This window comes from Pipistrellus hanaki (genome assembly GCF_964339955.1).
Source record: "Pipistrellus hanaki genome assembly, chromosome: 9".
Lineage (NCBI taxonomy): Eukaryota > Metazoa > Chordata > Mammalia > Chiroptera > Vespertilionidae > Pipistrellus > Pipistrellus hanaki.
Genome location: NC_140511.1, coordinates 26,750,378 through 26,769,555, shown reverse-complemented (window position 1 = coordinate 26,769,555; position 19,178 = coordinate 26,750,378). Strand labels below are relative to the sequence as shown.

At 38.6% G+C, this 19,178-nt stretch overlaps 1 protein-coding gene across 5 annotated transcripts in view; it reads right to left on the bottom strand.

Moving 5' to 3' along the window:
• Positions 1-8,465: 8,465 nt before the first annotated feature.
• The window catches only part of MRE11 (MRE11 homolog, double strand break repair nuclease), a 57,373-nt gene continuing 46,660 nt past the window's right edge, over positions 8,466-19,178 (bottom strand). For all 5 annotated transcript variants that reach the window (XM_084895382.1, XM_084895381.1, XM_084895383.1 and 2 more), the window contains exons 18-20: positions 17,849-17,913; positions 11,842-11,920; positions 8,466-9,183 (exon numbers count right to left, since the gene is read on the bottom strand). In XM_084895382.1, coding sequence (XP_084751508.1) covers positions 9,130-9,183; positions 11,842-11,920; positions 17,849-17,913 — 198 coding nt within the window. In that variant the 3' untranslated portion in view covers positions 8,466-9,129. The remainder of the gene's footprint in view (positions 9,184-11,841; positions 11,921-17,848; positions 17,914-19,178) is intronic.

The following is a 19,178-nucleotide window of genomic DNA, read 5'->3' as shown; positions in this document are numbered from 1 at the left end:
GTCCCTGATTCAGAACTGCCTAGGGCCCACTCCAGAAGGGGAGTGGAGGAATGTGGCAGGGAAATGCAAATCTTAGCCAAATTGGGTGGATAGTTATTACTTTGGAAAGCAAAAAAGAAAGAAAAAATTTAAGATCTGTCTCTATCTATTAAGCATGAAAAGAAATTCAAGGTAATTCCAGCAACAGGCTTCGTATTTCTATAATAATAGAGTAGTTTTCAAAATGCTAATGAACCTTGTTAAAAAGTTAACTTTTAAGGCTTTTAAGAAAACCAGCAAATTCTCTGTTATAGAATTTATCCAAAGTAAATGCCTTAAAATAATTGGAATTGGATTTGAATCTCAAAGAAATTATTGAATTATAGATAAATAATGTATTAATTATAAAAAATCTAAATATCCCAGGTAACTAGCTATGCCCTTTGTTAATGGGGGAGGGGTAGACACCATGTTTTACTCTAATTTCCTACCAGGAACCATCTTTGAAAAATGTGGTAATTTACATTCGAATAAACCAAACCTGGTTTTCCAGAGTTACTGGCAAATAAAAAATAAAGTTTAAATTTGCCTTATAAAAAACCTAGAGGACAGAATTGAATCTATTAATTGATTATGTCTTGTATTTTTCTTAAAACTATGAAGTGTTATTAATCTAGGAAATACTAAATATATTTGACTTGCCAGCTTTAAAAGTTCAAATTAAATTGGGAGAAATTATATAGTTGTGGTAATAATATGCCTAAAGTATAAGAACTTATTTTTGAGAAAATAAAATGTTGTGTTTTCTCTAATAATTAGGAATTCAAAATAAATTGCTTGTTATTAGTCAAATTAAAAGGGAGGATTAATTCAGTGATTCCAACCAAAATTTTTCTATGCAAAAACTAGTTTGAGATCTAATTGATTTAAATCATATATAGATATTTGTTTGATGGTTTTTTTTTTTCCCATGTTAAAATTTCAAGGCTTTAACAGAGATGATTCTTGGAAAGCTTCAAGGGCCTGGAGTAATATAAGAAATTTATTCTCTCTTCTTAAAGGAAATCTTTTAAAATTTAACATATCTAATATACTTGAAATTGCATGGAAAGCCTTATCAAATAAAAATTAACAAATATACTTTAAATGTTATGAAGGTTTTGGCCTCTAAGAAGGGAAAAATAAAATAATTAAATATTTTTTATAATGCAGGATTCTCTGCATTGGGCTGGATTATGCATAGCACCCAAAAAAGTTCAAAGGACATTTCCTTTTTCTTATCTTGGCAGAATTATTGAGGGAAAAACAATAAAACCTCAGAAAATCCAAATTCGGACTGATACTTTACTTACATTAAATGACTTCCAAAAATTATTAGGAGATATTAACTGGGTTCAACCTGCTTTAAAATTAACCACTGCTGACTTAAGCCCTTTATCCTAACTAATAAAAGGGTAATATTCAAATTAACCATCACTCCACTACACCCACAAGCCACGCCCATTAGCCAATCAGAGCAAGTATGAAAATTAACCCCAACCAAGATGGCTGCTGCCACAGAGACCAGGAGAGAGGCTTGGGTTTCTCAGGCAATGGAGGAAGCCAAGCTTCTGCAGCCCAGACCAGCCTAGGTCTCCACTCCAGGCTACAAAGTTTCAATTATAGAAGGTAAACAAATCCAAACAAAAATGGAGGCAGCCACGGAGAGAGGAGGGCTTGGCTCCACTCTAGGCTACAAAGTTTCAATTGTTGAAGGTAAATAAATTCCAGATACCAGGGCCTCTGCTTGGGTTGCTGGGGAGTGTGGATGGCCTGCAAACCCCCACAGGCCCCTCGCCCAGGCCATCCCACACCCGGAGGGAACCCCTACCCTGATCCAGGACACCCTTCAGAGTAAACAAGCTGGCCCCCACCCATTCACAAGGCCTCTATCCTATCTAATAAGAGTAATATTGTGATTGACCATCACTACAGTACACAAGATCAAGATAGCTGCCCCCATGTAGACATAAGAGAGCCACTACAAGATGGCCAGCAGGGTAGGGCAGTTGGGAGGGACCAGGCCTGCAAGGGAGGACAGTTGGAGGCAATCAACCATACAGGGGAGGGCAATTAGGGGTGACCAGGCCAGCAGAGGAGGGAAGTTGGGGGCAAAAAGGCTGGCAGGGGAGCAGTTAGACATCAATCAGGCTGGCATGGGAATGGTTGGGGGTGATCAGGCTGGCAGGCAGAAGTGGTTAGGGGCAATCAGGAAGGCAGGCAGGTGAGTAATTGGGAGCCAGTAGTCCTGGATTGTGAGAGGGATGTCAGACTACCTGTTTAGACCTGATCCCAGTGGGTCTAAATGGGCAGTTGAACATCCCTTGAGGGGTCCCCAGATTGGAGAGGGTGCAGGCTTGGCTGAGGGACACCCCCTCCCCTCCCCACACACATCCTGTGCACTAATTTTGTGCACCAGGCCTCTAGTTTCATATACTAAGGGGAGATTCATCTCCATCATCCCCACACTGCTTGACAGAGGAAGCCAAGACAGCCTTATATAAAGTTGAGGATGTCTTAAGTTCAGCACAACTTACTAGAATTGATTACTCCCTTCCCTTACAGGTTTTAATTCTCCCTATGACATACACCCACTGGGGTCATTTGGGCCAAGACTCTGACCTTATTGTGGTGCCATTTACAGCTATACAGCAAGATTGGCTCTGGCAATGATCAACATATTGGCAAGTTGCACTTGCTAATTTCTCCGGACAGGTTGGTAACCATTATCTAGCAAATAAGGTTTTACAATTTCTCTCAGTCACTACCTTTACCTTCTCAAAGATAGTGAAATCACAACCTATACCTCAGGCATTAACCATTTTTACAGATGGATCCAGTTCTGGAAAAGCTGGATACTACTACAGCAGAGGTGCAAAGGTCCTTCAAACCCCTTATATTTCAGCACAACAGATAGAAATATAAGCTCTTATCTATGCCTTGACAGATTTTGCTACGGAATCCATTAACCCATATAGTGATAGTGCCTATGTGGTAAGTATGGCCAAAATTATTGAAACAGCTACTATAGGGCACACTAATTCAGAGGAACTCTTTCATTTTTCAACCTTCAAAAAGTCATTAGAGAAAGACAATTTCCCTGCTTTATTGGTCATATCCGGTCTCATTCAGGTCTCCCTGGTCCATTAGCAATAGGCAATGATGCTATTGATTGCCTCCTTGTAGTAATGCAAGAGGCTACCCCATTTTCTCTTGCCCAGTCCTCCCATGCTTTGCATAATCAAAATGCTGCTGCCTTAAGCAAACAATTTGGTATTTCTCGGGAGCAAGCTTGTCAAATTGTTAAGCAATGCTCTCAGTGTGTAATTCATTGCCCCGTACAATCGTTGGGGGTTAGTCCTAGGGGTCTTAAACCTAATCAAATTTGGCAAATGGATGTCACCCACATACTGGAATTTGGTAAGCATAGATGGGGACATGTTAATGTAGATACCTGCTCTCGCTTTATCTTTGCGACTCCCCGAATGGGAGTGCCAAGTATGTAATTAATCATTGCCTAGCTGCCTTTTCAGTACTAGGTCCTCCCTTAGAGCTAAAGACAATGGACCCACATTTTCAACATTTTTGTCAGCAATATCAAATTTGTCATAAAACTGGTATCCTTTACAACCCTCAAGGTCAAGCAATAGTGGAAAGAACAAATCATACTCTTATAATGTAATTATTAAAACAGAAAGGGGGAGATGGATGTTAGGTGTCACCTCAAAACAAACTCAGTCATGTTCTTTTTACTTTAAATTTTTTGAATTGCGATGCAGAGGGTCGTACAGCAGCCGAAAGGCATCGGACCTCCTATATAATAGCATCCTCGGGATTAGCCCGATGGAAGGATGCACAAACTGGACAACGGTTTGGACCAGATCCAGTAATGATGTGGGGAAGAGGTTGTGTTTGTCTTTTCAGAAGGAGCAGTGCAGCCAATTTGGGTGCTAGAGTGTTATGTGCATCACCACAATGGACCCAGATAAGCTCCTTGTCTCGTCATTTGAATGGGGGGTTGAGAACAAATATGTGATAAAGAAAAAAAAGACTGAAAGTTGCCCTGACAGCAAAGCAAAAAAGGAAGATGACGAAGGCTATGCAAGAGACCGAGGTGCCAACATGGGGTCAGCTGAAGGAGTTAACAACTGAGGCTCAGATGGCAGAAAAGCAAGAAGTGGAAGCTACTCCCTCAACCATGTTTCTGGCCATGCTAGCATTGTTAGCTGCCAGGCTTCTGCAAACCCTCGCACAGCCAAGTCTGAGGACTCGAGTAAATCGGCAAAAGAAACTTTCATTTAGTAGGAAAATGTTACTGTAGTTTGATTTCTCTATTGTTGTGTTGCATTGGCATTATAGATGTGTTGCATTGGCATTCTTTTATTAATAGCCATGTCTGGGTTTTGCATTGGCATTGTTTTGTTAATGTTTTAATAGTCAGAAATTTGTTCTTGATGTTTAAATTTTACTTCCATTATTAGTAGCTTAAAACTAAAAGAAAGGGCGAGATGTAGGGAGTGGTTATAGGGTTAAGCCTCGACTAACCTGCTGGCAAAGTTGCAAACAAGTCCCAGCTTAGAGGGCACAGTCTTCTAAGCATAAAGCTTGATCTTGTGACTGCTCCCTAGATCTTTCCTGGAAATATAATGGGCTGTGGGGGAGGCAGCAAGTGCTGCCAAAACAGTGAAACTTACAAGAACATTGTAAATTATCTTGCTTGTCCCTGGCTATAAATAAAGCATCAGCTTTGCAGTATGGATCTGTTCTGTGTCCTCAGTCAGGCACAGAAGATCCACATAAACCCAGCTTATTCTCTCTGTCTGTCTTTATTCATCACCTTCACCGGCCTCCCTCAGGCTCACCGAACCCTTGGCTGTGCTGGCGTGGCACAACAGCCTCTTTATTTAAACCTGTGCAGGAGGTCTATGAAGAGACAGACCAGTGGAGCAGAAAGGAGTAAAAGGATGGGGAAGGAAATAAGATTTGAGCACACATCTTTTTTAAAATATATTTTATTGATTCTTTACAGAGAGGAGGGGAGAGGAATAGAGAGTAGAAACATCGATGAGAGAGAAACATAGATCAGCTGCCTCCTGCACACCTCCTACCGGGGATGTGCCTGCAACCAAGGTTCATGCCCCTGACCGGAATGAAACCTGGAACACTTCAGTCTGCAGCCCGACGCTCTATCCACTGAGTCAAACCAGTTAGGGCAGAGCACACATCTTGAATGGTTTTGCTGCATCAGATTTCTGGAAGCATGTTAATTTCCTACATATTCAAAAAAATAAAATAAAATCCTAGACTAGAAGGGGAAACATGCTAAGAAGTTACTTGGACAACTGACAAAATTGGAATATGGACTGTAGATTCAGTTCAAATCAATTCACATGCATCAATAGAGTGACTGGCGTTGTATCAGCTTATCAGGAGAAAATGCTGATGTTTAAGTATCATAAACAAAACCCTTGAAACTAAGCAGGCACAGTGTGATAAGGGTACTTAATGCACTAGAGCTGGGCATCTGCACATGAATCATCCACACGGCAGTGGCTTTGGAGGCAGGAGAGTGGGGCCAGGCCAACCAGCCCAGTGCCCACTACATCTGTCCCAGCTAATCAACCATCATGTGCAGTCAATGGCTAAGAGCCCTCTGGAAATCACTCTTCTATTTCTGACTGCAAGGCACACAGATGAAATATTCTTCTATTTGACCCAAATTGAGTGATAACGTTAAAATTGCACACAGGAAAGCAGTATAATTACCCCTCAAAACAGACAAGGACGGTGCAATTAAAAGCTGATGTGGGAAAATCAGAATGTCAAGATAAACAGCAAGATGAACCTCTATGCCTTGATATGTGGACTAAGATATCTGACTATACAATCTGGGGTTCTAATTCGACAATTAAATTAAGTCCTATTTTGCTAATAGTCATGCCAAAAGTAATTGGAGAAATATTTACTTTATCCTTGATGAGTTATTTCTGGGGATAGGATTACAGGGAAATATCCATGTTTTGATACATATTTCAATGTCTAAATTGTGAAGACTATTATGTACTTCCCTTACAATTTAAAAGCAACTAAAATCAGCCCTGGCTGGTGTTGCTCAGTGATTAGAGTATCGGCCCAACCACCCAATGTTGTTGCATGTTCGATTCCAGGTCAAGGGCATGTACCTGGGTTGTAGATTCCTTCCCTGCCCTGGATGTTTCTCTCTCTCACCTCCCTCCTTCCTTTCCATTCTCTAAAAATCAATGGGAAAAAAATCAAGTGATACAACAACAGAATAAAATCAGGTTTAGTGATCAGTCATGGCAAAGATACACAATTATCACCCATGGCAATTGCATGCTATTTGAACTGGCTCTCAGAGATCAACTGAAATCCTAGTATTTTCAGATCTAGCTAATGAAAATTTAGTTAAAAAATATTAAAAGGGAATGTGATAAGCAAATGATGAAATGTGTACATTTTTCATTCAAGAACATGGAAGCTCTCTAGACTCAAAAAGCCAAATCTTTATTCTATAAAACCTTTATTATACTATTAATGTAGCTTTAAAAATGCCACAAAATACTATGAGTTAAATATATGATAGGTATGAAAAAGACATCAGATTACACTGGGGGAAAGATATCTTTAAACATAGTACATTCAACAGAAAAAATTTTACAGTGGGATACTTTTTAATTCAACCTTTCTAAATAAAAGGTTTTTCTCTTTGTCAAAACAAAACATTTCCTTCTCAAACCTATTTTATAATATGTAAAATGCATCAAACCAGCAATTCCCTTAGTAACAGACTGAGCTGGGTAACATAGATAAAGCAATGTACATATAAGATTAGAAGGCAAGTTTTGGTATTACTGCATAGAGTATTATTGCATAGGTCCCAAATGTACTGCAAAATCACACTAACTTTTCTTTTATTTTAGATTTGCAGTTGCATCTTCAACCGGCCATCTCATGGTGAAAAGGCTTCTGAATTACAGAAGTCAAGGCACTTACTCAGAGAGCTCCCTCTGCTAGCTTCCCCACAGTGATATCCCATCTCCTGAGCTGCAGAGACGCCATAAGGGCTCACTTTATACTTATTTGTTAAACCACGATTTTCCTGTTGCTATGTTTTGCAATGTTAAAAGTTTAGAAAATGTGTATGTACCTGAATTTAAAAATTACATGTCTACATGCTTGAATTTTCTAAGCACCAATTATATTTCCTAAAACCATAGTGCATCCATAGCCTTGTGAATGCACTATTGTATTTTTATGATAGGGAACAAAACACCAGAAAGAGATGTACTCTCTGGTAAATGATGGATTTTTTTCCTCAGTATGTTTTCATCGCTGCTCTCAGCCTCCAAGAGCTACTGCTGATGCTCCCCAATCATCTGGAATCACCTCCACACACCTGTACTAACATGTCTAAAACTGTCCCCAAACCCCTAAATCGGACCCTATCGATACAGAACATCAAGGATAGATGGCATATTTAACTGTGCAACAAGTTAATCAACAGTTTTTCTTTCATGTTTTATTTATCATTATTTCTAGCAAGTGACACACTAGTGACCAATTCAAGGGAATTTTACCTCTCAGCTGTGTAACCACTTTTTCTTGGAGCTAATTGCGTCGCATTTTGTGCCTCTTTCTCACTGCAGGGGAAGTTTTTAGACAGGGAGAAAGCCTACTTCTTTTTCCCCAGGTCCCTGTCAGGATGCTTCAGTGGCCACCTCCCTCACGATGACCCTCACCCAAGCATGTCTCAGAGGCAGGCGAGTAGAGCCAGTAGTAGATGCTGGCCTGGGCAGGGGTCTGCCATCCAAACTAGCATCCATGCCATCACTGAGAGCAACTCTCGTTCCCATTTCACCTAGGTATCACTCAAACACTTGGAATATTAAAGATGTGGGGAGCGGTGCCTGAGAATATTTCACAGTGCCTTCCGGTGACTTAATGATGCCTGCTAAAATTAATCCTCATGCTCAAGTTAGGTAGAGAAAATGTTTCTAAAGAAACTCATTAGAGTGCTACATCACAATTCTTTATCGAGGCCATTTCAGAGGCCTAATAGAAAGGCAGCCACTATGCAAATGTTCTTTTATAATTGACACATTCCAGGTCTGACTATGCCAATGAACATGAATACTGCTCAGGCAAGAGTTTATTTCTGCATGGGACGAAATGTCAGGCTGCTGTTCTGCCATCTACAACTTCCACGGGGGTCTTTAACTATAACTGCATCACAGGTGAAGGGAAGGAATACTCTCAGGGGCCTTTTAACACACTTTCTTTTCCTCCTAGAAACAGATGAGAGAGAGACAGACAGAGAGAGAACCATAAAGAATGGGAAAGAATGGATAAAACTGCTACCACTCAAAGGGAACACAATCTTCTAAAGTCTTTGCTACAACTCAAATAAAAACGTCAGTCATCCTGGCTGATTGTTCTATTATTTAATATTAATTTCTAACTAATTACTCAAGGTATGAGGTACATCTGATATTCAAACTCCCCGTGGCTAACACTACCACAAGCATGAGGAAGAGAACACACTCAGTAACAAACAGCAAGCTCAGCACAGTTTCACAGCAGATCAAGAATCTCTATAAATTATTAAAATTATAAAGAGGTTAAATTTATAAGATCTTTTTCTCAACTGCAGCTAAATATAACTGCATTGAAAGACCAACATAGTCTGACTGTGAAGCAGAAATGTATAATGGCATATTTATTTTAATCCTTACTCAAGATTAATATTTAAGCAACGTTCTCACTAAGACATACACTAATATATGTCAGGAAAATAACAGTCTAAATATTATAGAGCATTTCCAGGTAATATTAACAACCAGAATATAAAATGAAGGAAACCAAGGCTATATTATATGTCCTTGAGCTGGGATGTTTCTCAAGTAATGGAGCCACTTCAGGAAATGATACCCAAAAATTGAAATTGTCATACATTAGTTTCTCTGTTAAGTACATTTCTTTCAGATTTTTCAGTTAACAGCAATCCTTTAAAAATCTTCAACTGTAAACTCTTAGCTTGTACCATTTTGATTTTTCCTGAATCTTGAAAACTTCAAAGTGCCATTAAATCTATTATCTTCTGTTTCTTAAAGCACTAATGTTCATAAATGGATCATCATCGTCGTCCTGAAATGACATACAAATGTTATTTTAGTGATGGCTGCACACTTCACTGAGACAAGATAGAAGTTCTTATGGCAAACCAATACCAATAAGAATAATTTTCTCCTTCACTTGTAGATGTTCATTTTTCTATTTCCTTTATAAATATGAATAATTTATCTATTTATGTTTTCTCTTCCTTCTTTCCTTATTAGTGATTTCACTGCTGAGATAAGTCTAATTATCCTTAGCAAGCAGTAAGAATAAATATTTATCCTGGTATATATATGTGTGTGTGTGTGTGTGTGTGTGTGTGTGTGTGTATGTATGTGTGTGTGTGTATATATATATATATATACGTATATATACACACTTACATTATTGATCATATACATTTCCTTCAGCTACTGACCTTAACAAAGGCTCATAAACATAAGCAAACCAGAAAAAGAACTACTCCTCAAGTCATTTCTACTTGGTTTTTGAATAGGCATTTTTCATTTATATTTTCTTATTGGAGTCGTCAATGTTTTGAAAACTCAGTCAAAAAAATAATGAAGCCACATCACCTCACTCAGAAGTAGCTGTAATTGTTATTTCTCATTACTCATATAGTACCAGAAATAAACAGCTCCACTCGGACCGATGCAAGGAAAAAACCTAGCAAAATAATCTTTCAAATCTTTTTTGGAAAAAGAAATCAATAGAGTATTTCACTTTCAAAAAGTTCTATGATGCTGGCCTGCAGATTATATGTCTCATAAGAATAGAGACTAACCAAGAATTTAATTAAAGGGAATGAAAACTAACAAACCTCAGATAAGACAAGCTACGTAATTTGATAATAAAACATTTAATTGGATTTTTTATTATTCTACAACTAAATATTCATAAATATTTTTTCACAAATTTTTTACTTGTTACTTTTAAGACATGATTAAAAGGAATAATTATTTGATGTTAGACTTTGTTGGCTAAGTTAGCTATCTCTGGTGAGAAATAGGTGCCTGGAGAAATAAAAATTCACTTTCATTAATTGATTCATTTCTGCTACTATCAAAGGCAGAACTTATTAATAAACCAGAGATAAATTCAAGTTGAAGTTTAACAGAGTATATGCTAATAATTCTTTGCAGTTAGCATGAACCTTATACGTTTTTAAACTGTAACATGTAAGCCATTGGTATCTCCAGCAGCTTTGAGATTAACAAAGCAGTCAACTCTCACTTTCCTCTTGGAGGCAACATGTTAGGTTTTAATTGGCAGACTGAGTTCCAGCTGCAGTTTTTCTCTGCAGCCTGAATTTGGTGAGTCTTCTAAAACCATGGCTGGGATACAGGGAACATAATAGCATTAGCAGAAGCTCAAAATAAGAGGGGCGAGTCACATGCTACAACTGGAATGAACTTGGAGGACATTATGCTCACATAGGCAGTCCCAAAAAGGCTCAATACTGTATGACTCCACTTATATAAGTTATCTACCTAAAGTAATCAGATTCATAGAGGTGGAAAGCAGAATGCTGGCTGCCAGGGGCTGGGGGAAATGGGGAGCTGTTCAATGAGCAGAGATGTTTAGTTTGGGAAGACGGTTGTGTTCTGGCAACCTGCTGCACAACACTGAGAAAATGCTCAACAGTGAATTGTGCTCCTAAAAATTGTTAAGATGGTAAAGCTCTAGGTTAAGTGTTTTTACCACAATTAAAATAAAATAAGTAAATGAAAGGGGTGGTCAGCTTAAGAGCAGCATCTTTAAAAATTCAACAAAAATGAAAGGCCACTCGAATGGCAGCCCTGGAGGAGAGGGAAAGGCCAGCATCCTCGGTCACGTAGCTTTCATTCAACTGAGCTGAAACAAATAAACAAATAATCAGAAACAAAGTCCTGATTCTACCTCTTCCTTTCCCTTCTCATTTAAGTTAGATCAGATTTTATATTTTTCTGTCCCAGAAATATCTTCAACTGAAGTTTCTTCCCCATTACATCCTGCTATACAGCATTTCAGTCAATACCTGAAGAAGAAAATCACTACTCTATACCATCTCATATATGAAACATGAGCAGCATATAGTGGGTACTTAATAAATTTGTATTAAAGTAACATTAAAAGCTATCAGGCACTGGCAGCTTCAGTGGTTGAAGCATTGGCCCAACACCGAAGGGTCTCAGGTTCGATTCCCAGTCAAGGGCAGGTAGGTACCTGGGTTTCAGTTTCACTCCCCACCCTGGTCAGGTGTGTGTGGGAGGCAACTAATCAATATGTCTCTTTCACCTGATCAATATGTCTCTCTATGTCTCTGTCTCTTCCCCCCCCCCCTCTCTGAAAAGCAATGGAGGAAAAAAAAAAATCTCCGTGTGAGGATTTAAAAATAAAGATTTTTATTTTTAAATATCAGGATATCATTGCTATCATTTTTCTAAATATGAATGACAGAAGTTGAAAAAACTATTCTAATCCTATTGTTAACAGGGCAAATGAAATAAGAGTTGAGTGAGTAAAATAATTTAAAAATCTGCAGGCCTTTTACATCTGAGGAATTTACATGATAAGCACTCAACAGATGCTACTTATTGACTCAATTACTAACTAAAATTATTTAAAAAAATAATTTCCAGCAACTAACAGTCCTTGTTTAAATTTATAAGCAGTTGAAAATTAAGATTTAACTATATACTTTATTACCTCATCTGATTGAAAATTGACCCCTTTACTTGTTTGGCTCTGGGATGCGGGCTTGCTTGATGATGATGTGTTCTGCCACCTGATGCAAAAATATGGGAAAAACAGAGAAAATGAACCAGAGAACTCAGCAAAGGTACCTTTCTAACTAAGTTTTCCATTCTAGTAGTAGCCATGAATAAAAATAACCACACACTGCCTTTGATCTACCTGAGAGGCAGTAAGAACTTAATGGTGAGAAACAGCCTCTGAGGCCAGGGTCTGAATTCCAGTTTTGCCATTTACCGAGAGCCTCTCTGTGCCTCAGTGTTCCCAACTGTAAAATGAGGATAATAATTTTTTCAAAGACTAAATGTGTTACTATACTTAAACACTTAGATCAGTGCCTGACATATTAAGCACTATACAGATCCTTTCTTGTATTATCAATATGGTGTCTACTACCATCCCCCACTCCTGCAAATTGTGGCTATACTGAAATATTTTTTCATTCAAATCTCAATTCTGTTTCTATTATAGATAAAAGGATCTTAGGAAAGGCTCACCACTTCCTAAGGTTGCCTGTTTGTATTATTCATGTTCAACCCAAACCAAACAGCAAGGACTTACTGAGTACTTGCTCCTCGCCGGGTACTACGAAATGTCCTGGGAAATATCAGAGCACAAGAAAACCATTATTCTTACCCTCATGAAGCTTAACTTGTGGCAGTGGAACTCATATTCCTGGGTCTTTTTTATTAATAAAAAAAGTATGCCACCCTAGCTCAGGGGCTTGCAAACATGGCTAGTGGGCCAAACCCAGCCCACCAGTGAGCTAGAAATGTTCACATTTTGAAACAGTCACATTTAAAATGGCTATCTAATTATATAATATTCTTGATTTTTGCCTCTTGGTCTGCAAAGCCTAAAATATTTACCACCTGGCCCTTTAAGAAAACATTTGCTCCCCCGCTGACGTGGCTCACAGTCAGGTTTAGCATTGATCTATGAACTGGAGGTCGCGGTTTGATTCCCAGTCAGGGTACATGCCTGAGTTGCAGGCTTGATTCCCAGGACGCAGCCGATCAATGGTTCTCTCTCATCACTGATGTTTCTATCTCCCTCTCCCTCACTCTTCTGAAAGCAATAAAAATATATTTAAAAAACAAAAAATTTTTGCTGATTCCCGTCTTAAGTGAAAAGAGTGTTTGTGAATTTTTAGCTAACTCTGAGATGCTTTGGGATGTTAACAAAATAAATATGTCTGAAGCTCTTCTCTGAACAAATAGATTGAGAATCAAGAGGTCTTATGTCAGAAGGAAGCACAAACATCACAGGTTCTTATGCACAAAAGTAAAGGACAGGAGGATTTGTTAAGCTTTAGAGGTAGAGGATCAAGGAATTTAATCAACTGATCCATCTGAGGAGTCTCCATCTCTCTGTTCTTCTTTTTTTTTTTTTTAAATATATTTTTTATTGATTTTTTACAGAGTGGAAGGGAGAGAGATAGAGAGCTAGAAACGTTGATAAGAGAGAAACACCGACCAGCTGCCTCTTGCACACCCCTACCGGGGATGTGCCCGCAACCAACGTACATGCCCTTGACCGGAATCGAACCTGGGACCTTTCAGTCCACGATGCTCTACCACTGAGCCAAACCAGCTTCGGAATCTCTGTTCTTGATATAAACAGGCAATGGTAAATTGCTCATTTATTTCCTTCTGTGCCAGAGAGGAGATCATCAAAAGCATAAAGCATGTGCTCGTGACCAGATCCTGTGGGGGGTTTGGGGGAAGGTGGAGGAGATTATGGAAAGAAACCCCCACGGAGACCAGACTCTGGTTTCTGATTTCTCCCTAGACAAATAACCCCCGGGGCGCAGAAACAAGCCAGGCACCTAGGACGAACGCTGGTTCATTTGATCATAGCAAGAGCCCTAATTCTGTATCAGAGTTCTCCAGAGACCTAGAGACCTCACCTGTGACAGACCCCTGTCCCCAGAAATCAATGGTGAGAAGAGAAAGAAATGATTATACTGTTTTGATTGTAGGGTTGAATAAATAGGCTTTTGTCCCAGATGTCAAAAGATAGTGTTTGATTTGATTACCCTCATGTGTGGCTCAAAATAAGGGATGGGTTGTATCAAATTGAGAGCCATCTATTAGAATCCTGTCTAGAGATGGTCAGCCAGTAAGTCAGGTGCAGCAGTGCTATAAGCATAATATTGAACTGACCTTAAGCTGTGCCTGACACATAAACAGTATCCTAAAAATGTTAGTTATCCCACTGCAAGGCTTAATAGAATCCCCTCAGTGTCTCCTCCTCCAGCTGGCCGGATGGAGCCAGGTCTTCTCTAGCTTACTGCATTAAGAAGAGGGTTAGAATCTGCCAGTATCAAATCTGAAAGGGTCCTCTTAGTCCCCGTACAACAACAGCAGAGTTTGGAACTATTTTTTTTTTCAGGGAAAATCAGGCTTTCCATTGCCCATGCGGCAGAAGGGACTTTTACAACTGGAAATTATTTCCTTTTTAAACTTTACTTCCAAAAATTATTAGTGCTGTTACTGCTTTCCACTCTTGCTATCACTCTTGCTTTATTTCCCTGGTCTTTTATTTATTTAATAAGCACTCATATCGTTGTTACTATGTGCCAGCGGTTCCTGTACTTCATGTTGCTAAAGGTGTGAAAGTGCTTACAAAACCACAATCATGGGCAATTGGCGAGGTAGAAAAACTGTTGCTGGTTTGGATAAACAGAAAGCAGTTAGCCAGTGACAGCCATTTCCAACGCAGTGAAATTTGAACGAGTGAAGATGCTGTGTGCTGACCTGAAACACACCCTGGAGCGAGTGCTGAAAGTGATTCCGTTAAGGCTAGTGGGGAGCGGTTCAATACATTTAAGAAGTTTTTATAAATTAAGCAGTACATTAGACACCTACTGTATATAAGAAAGGTTAAAACAAGGACTTGGAACAGATTAAAGTTACATTATTCCTAACGGGGAAAAATGATTTGGTTTACAAACAAATTGCTTCTCGAACAGCCTTCCAGAACGCATTAAGTTCGAGAACTGAGGTTCTACTGTTATTAAAAAAACAGCCTAAAATTGTATCATTCAGTTGCTGTCATCAGAAGCACAAGTCTGCAAGGCTGAAGTCAGATTTCTTGCCAGAATGTTAATTTCTAATTGCCTCGAATCATTTAAGTGATTCTTACTGCTTGCACAACAATCTGAGAGCTGGTCTGTTGTGTTAAGAAGCAACAGCAGCCGAAACCGGTTTGGCTCAGTGGATAGAGCGTTGGCCTGTGGACTGAAAGGTCCCGGGTTTGATTCCGGTCAAGGGCATGTACCTTGGTTGTGGGCACATCCCCAGTAGGGGTGTGCAAGAGGCAGCTGATCGATGATTCTCTCTCATTGATGTTTCTAACTCTCTATCCCTATCTCTTCCTCTCTGTAAAAAAATCAATAAAATATATTTTTTTAAAAAGAAGCAACAGCAGAGACAAGTTCTGGAGCTGAATGTGCGGCCATGTAATTGGGTGACCTTAGGTAAGTTACTTAGCCTACCCTCTGCACTGTCTACAAAGGTAAAATGGGGTAAGATAGTAGTAAGCTATATCTACTTCCTGAGGTGGCTGTGAGCTCCAAATGAGCTAATTCAAATGGAAATGATGAAAAGAGTGCCTGGCACATAGGAAGTGCTAAATACTCAGTTATTACCACCTCATGAGTAAAGAAGAAGAAGCCCAACAGACATTTTACTGGAAAGTAGACAACCCCAAATGCTAATATTGTAAAATCAAGATATTTTTCCTTTAATAGCCTTAAGTATACGTCAAACATCCTAAGACAGTATTTTCATTAGTTCTGGTAATAAAAAACAATGACCTACACAGCTGAACTATATTCACTATTGAAAAACAAAACAGAAAGCTAGCCCTGTTTTTTTGCTTGTGTGTGTTTTAATTTACAAAGACAAGAACAACCAAGTGGTACACAGAAAGGAACTTCCTTCGATAGACTGAGTCATGCTGATATTCTTCCAATAAATCTCTCAGCAAGAGCTAACTACCTCAATTATCCTCAACTACCTACCACAACTACAAAGCTGACCTGCCTCTGAGCCCACCTCGGTCCTTTTCACTCCTTTTGCAAAGGCCAGCACTAGCTTTGGCAACTCTGTATTCTCCTTCGTTTTTCTCATGTCTTTCTTGTTGCCTCTTCTACTCTACCTACAGTCTAAAGGTTGTTACCTCAGGATCAACACATGAACTCTCTTTTCTCTCTACATTCTCTTTCAAGGTGATCAATCCATTCCAGTGACTTTGCATATCAAGTTACAAGCTACTGAAAGGTAAATAAAGGCACCATTCAAACCTCTTATCTGAGTTCTGGAGTCTTATATCCAATCATCTATACCCGCCCTTCATATAAATTTCACAGGCAGCTCAAAGTTTCCAAGTCTAAAGTTATTCCATCTTTCTATCCCAGGCTCCTGGCATTGGGTTTAACTGAATAAAAAGTAGATGTGGAACTATACATACTTATTTTTCTAACATCGACCTTTAACTCACATAAACCATACAATCTCACATCCACAGAAAGAAAATTGGTTCCCAGGAATGGAGGAGGTGAAAATCTTAGATGTTACAATGGTTTCTGGCTCTCTCAAGCTCAATCCTACCCGGCAAAATGCCATTCTTTAGTATTTAATTTCTAAATTAAAATCATTTTGCCGAGACCAGTTTGGCTCAATGGATAGAGCGTCGGCTTGGGGACTGAATCCCGGGTTCGATTCTGGTCAAGGGCATGTGCCTTGGTTGCGGGCATATCCCCAGAAGGGGGTGGGCAAGAGGCAGCTGATCGATGACTCTCTCTCATCGATGTTTCTAACTCTCTATCTCTCTCCCTTCCTCTCTGTACAAAATCAATAAAATATATATATAAAATATATATATATATATTTTTTTTAAATAAAATCATTTTAATTAATTTAAATCAAATTTAATTTTTATCCTTAGCTAATGAAAGAACGGTTAAGATCATGAAAAAAAGTTTGAGACATATTGAGATAGAGCTTTTCCCTCCATCTCCCTGATTTCTATAGCTCTTGCTCATGTCATTACCATTGGCTGTCATTTTCCACCCCACTAATCCAAATAATTCCTATCTTTAAAATTGCAGGTAATTTTACTCCCTCTATTAATATCATTCCCTGCTTCTTCTATGAGAGTCTTCACTGCTTGCTCCTCTTTCTGAGAGCCTGTTTGCACTCAGACTTAAGTTTATGTAGTAAAATTCCACATGTAATTATGTGCTGACTCAATCATCCCTTAATGGATTGAAATGTGTTCATCTCTCTTTTCCGCTATAATTTGTTGCCTGAAAGCAGTAAGCTTATTAAAACATTTACGTCCCCCATCAGACCTAATATAATGCTCACACAGGAAATAAATTATTAAAAAACTGTTGACGATTTTCATAAGTAAAAATTTTCATTAAGTGAGCTTTAGTTAAACAGCACTCATCTAAAATGTTAACCCAGAGAAGAAAATAGTGATACTGAACCAAGTCAAGCCTTTGGGTAAGAGGCAAAACCCAAAAAAGACAGGAAAAGTATGTAAGTACTCTGAGGGCAGAGAAAGTCAACGTGATCCTCTCTTCAGTGGTTAGCAAGGCATCCTGTATAACTCAGTATATAAAGATACGTTGATGAAGAGAATTTGAAATCAAGTATTAGCAAAATGCAAAACTATTTTCTGTTCACTGGGGAGAACGTAGTACTCCATCAAGAAAATCAGTGGCCAATAAAGACAGAAGGAAACAAATTAGTCATATACATTTTCGGTGAAAATACTTGTAATAATGCTGAATCTCCTCTTTGAAATAGTCCTTGGGTCTATTTTTCACTTCTCTACATTCTTGATTAGTTGAAAATAAATCTGTGGCACAGTAATATGTATTAGTAAAATTCTAGATAACTTTTAATTTTTTTAAATGTTCCTTTTTGTAGGAAGTCACTGTACCTACCTTTGATCTGTTTTTGAAGTGGTAGGAAACAGGTCTTCTTCATCAGAGTCATCCACCTCAATCATCTCAGTGGAAGAGAACAAAGCAACAAATGGGAATAGAAATTTAAATTTAAAATAAATAACTGAATCTCAAGTTGTTGATTTTTTAATATACAAAACCAGTCAAAATAAAGGAGGCAGAAATCATGTAATGAGCAACTATTAAAACTAAAGCTCAGCCTGGCCTCCTCCAAGGTTCCTCTTCATTTCACAAACATACTTCGCTGCTCTCTAGGCCACCAGGGCAGCCTGGGTACCTAGAGGAACATGCAGCTGGCCTGCTGAATACTCACAGAGGGTCAGGTAAAGACAAGGCCCTGTGATTTTCTTGGGTTCTAATGAGTTCAACCGTCGGTGTTCAAGCTCAAATCTTAAATGAGGTGTAAGACTGGGTGGGAAGTGCTAGGTATCTATCTTTCTGTTACATTTATCCCTGTTAAATACAATTGGTTGGCTTTAAGCCCCAGTAACGATATTTGTGATTCTTGATTCTAACATCCAAAATGCTACCCATTCATCTACATTTTGTGTTATCTTGACACTTAATAACACATTTGCTATGTCTTCACCTAACGTAAAGCCAAGGACAAAATACTGAAAAGATAGCACCTGAGACCTCACCCTTGAGATTGACATTGAACTATTAATCAAAAGTCATTAAATGCAATTGTACAAGCGGCTATGAATTTAGTCAATAGTCCTGCAGTTTGTCCATAAAACTATCAGAAGATTGTCTTATGTGCTCTGAAGGAATTAAATGGATTCAACAGTCACCTAATATGTGTAACCTCAATCAAAAAAAAGAAAAAGAAAAAAAAAAGCTGGTTTGGCATGGCTTGTTCTTTTTAAACTCATGTTCTTGACTGAAAATAGAAAAATCTAGATGGGAAAATACCTTGCGAACATGACAATAACTTTTTTAGATATGATCTTGAAATATGAGCAGGCAATAGTTGATTAAAAAGAATAAAAAAAAGCTCAGGATAAAAGTTATTTAGCACTAGTACACCCACATATAAGTGAATAGTAGAAAGAAGATAGGAATAAAAAGGATGAAGTTAAGAGATAAAAGAAGAAGATTAGAATCAGGACAGAGAAGTTTTCTGCAAATTGTAGTAGTCAACTGTGCCAGGTACTCGAGAGAGAAAAAAGAATAAAAATTTCCCAAACAATATGGCTCAGTGCGCCAAAACGGGTTTGGCTCAGTGAATAGACCATCGGTCTGCGGACTGAAGGGTCCCAGATTCGATTCCGGTCAAGGGCATGTACCATAGTTGCGGGCACATCCC